Genomic DNA, 2,559 nt, shown 5'->3' on the forward strand with positions numbered 1-2,559 from the left:
AAAAGAGCCAGGTTATTGGAAGACCAGAAGGATGATCTTGATCATATCCTTATAGGTTCTACACCAGTGATCCAGACCAGAAACGAAGAGCTCAAGAAAGATGAATATAGAATTTATGAGTTAGGAAGAATGTTGGATAGGTCTCTTATGGAAAAGAAGGTAATTAAGCTCGACTTTGAAGCACAAATCCGTGAACTTAAGGACACTCTCAATAAGTGCAAAGATAAGTTGTCTTGTGAGATCCTCCAGAAAGAAGAAGCTGAAAGAAATTGTCACCGCCTCGAGTACCAGTTGGAAGAAGCTAATAGGAGGTTTGCAGTTTTAGAGAGCCAAGAAGGTGATGCAACCTACTTGCTCTTAAAGAATGATTGTGTGTATTGGAGAAGGCTGTATAGAGAGGCTAGAGCGGCCCTAGATAAAGATTAGCACATCATCAAGAAACTCCAAGACCTCTATGTTGAATGGAATGGCGAGTTCCTCAACTTGGCTAGATTTGCTAACCTTAACATGTTTGAACTCCCAGAAAAACTCTAAGAAGCTGATTGGTGCATGTGTCTAGAGAACGCACCTCTCTAAGTTTTCAATTTTGTCAAGTTTTACAAGAAAATGGTTAAGGAGCTCACCACAGATCTTGCTACAATCAAAAGGGTTGAGATGGAGCTTAAGTTTACTTGTACTTGAATTTGAATTGTTTGTATTTTAAGCTTTTGTATTTGAATTTGAATCATTTGTAGTTGAAGTTAAATCACTTTGTATTCGAATTTGAATTTAAATTAATGGAAGTTGTCATTTGGGGTCTCAATTATTATGCTTTTATTCTTATTCAAGATATTGCAAACAATATGTTCTAATATGGTTGAAATAAATAAAAAAAGATAACTAAGAGCTTTGCATAAAATGCATCCATATACGCCCATACATGAATCCATGTCATTCTTCAAACAAACCTTATTTTATGTCTTCTTCCAGTTCCACACTGAGTCCCCAACACCACTATAACACCAGAGTCAACGCTCGTCAAAGAATGGCAGATCAAGAGCAAGAATTAGAAAGAGTAAGCTTGGAACTTGAGGACCTACAAGGAAACATGGGTCAAGTCATGGAGATACTACAAGTCATTAAGGCTAAGTTGGACACCCAAACGACGGTCATTTCAGAAGTCATCAGTTCTACGATTGAACCCCAACCTGCAATGACAATACTTACTACTTGGCCAATCTTAGATTTACCTCCCGACTTTGAACCTCCAGTTAAAGACGCCCCTATAGTTGTACAATCCACTCAACAAATAGATCCTCTACCAACTATCAATGAAGCTCATCCCATGCTCCATACATTTGCACCACCCCTTGTCCATGCACATGTGAAACCTTATTTTGAAGATCAACAACATGCTTCGAATTTTTCTGACGAAGATGATGAAAGGCATAAATACATAACAGGAATGAAAGAGAATTTCCAGATTCTTGAGAAAAGGTTAAGGGTTATGGAAGGTGATCAATTCTTTGGCGTTGCTGCTAGGGAAATGTGCTTAGTGTCTGGTCTTGTGATTCCCGCAAAATTCAAGACCCTGAATTTCGATAAGTACGAGGGGCACTCGTGCCCTAAAAGTCACCTCATTATGTACTATCGGAAAATGGATGTGCACGTTGAGGATAATAAACTTATGCTACATTGATTCCAAGACAACTTGAGGGATGCTCCCTCTAAGTGGTACTTAAGCCTTGATCAAAGTAGAATTCGTTGTTTCCAAGACTTATGTGATGCTTTCATCCAGCATTATAAATATAACATGGATATGGCCCCGGATAGGAGGCAATTGCTCAGCATGTCCCAGAAAGATAACGAGTCTTTTAAGGAATATGCACAACGATGGATAGAAGTGGCCTCGCAAGGTGAACCACGCCTTATTGAGAAGGAGTTAACATATTGGTTCGTGGATACAGTAAAGCTTATGTTCTATGAAAGGATGGTGAGTAGTGTATCGGCAAGTTTCTCTGACTTGGTTGCTGTGGGCAGAAAAGTCGAGCTTGGATTGAAAAAATGGCAAAATGATAACCACCACTGAAACATCTGGTAACAATATCAAAAGGTTTTCCAGAGGTTTTAAAAGAAAGAAAGAGGGTGAAACAAATGTAGTGTCAACCAGTCAAAGAAGGAGTCACTCGTGGAGGAAGAATCAGCAATAAGTTGCTCAACAACAACCAACTTATCCAGTACAGTATATCCAACAACCATATGTGGCAACAGTCACACTGGCTTTCAACCAATCACAAGCTCCTATCTATCAACCTGTTCAACAAGCACCAATATACCAACGAGTACCTACGGCACCCGTTTATCAACAACCAAGGCCACAAGCCCCGCGTCCGTAAAATCTTCCAAATTAGAATAGGGTACAAAGAGGTAGACCTGCTTTAGCTTTGATACCTATGACGTACACTAAGTTGTACCTATCGTTGCTGCAGAAAGGGTTGGTGACTCCCAGACATTTGGGTCCTCCACCAATTCCTTTGCCTCCATGGTACAATCAAGATGCCCATTGTCCTTTCCATGAGG

The 2,559-nt window shown here is 39.9% G+C and overlaps 1 protein-coding gene across 1 annotated transcript; it reads left to right on the plus strand.

The window, feature by feature from the left end:
- Positions 1-1,024: 1,024 nt before the first annotated feature.
- Positions 1,025-1,678, plus strand: LOC127115217 (uncharacterized). The gene has a single exon (XM_051046811.1). It carries the CDS (start codon positions 1,025-1,027, stop codon positions 1,676-1,678), a length of 654 nt encoding a protein of 217 aa, XP_050902768.1.
- Positions 1,679-2,559: the final 881 nt, after the last annotated feature.

The sequence above is a fragment of the Lathyrus oleraceus genome, chromosome 1 (assembly GCF_024323335.1).
Source record: "Lathyrus oleraceus cultivar Zhongwan6 chromosome 1, CAAS_Psat_ZW6_1.0, whole genome shotgun sequence".
Classification (NCBI taxonomy): Eukaryota; Viridiplantae; Streptophyta; class Magnoliopsida; order Fabales; family Fabaceae; genus Lathyrus; species Lathyrus oleraceus.

Excerpts from the sequence above, each read along its gene's own strand:
- LOC127115217 (XM_051046811.1), top strand. The coding sequence starts at position 1,025 with ATGGCAGATCAAGAGCAAGAATTAGAAAGAGTAAGCTTGGAACTTGAG.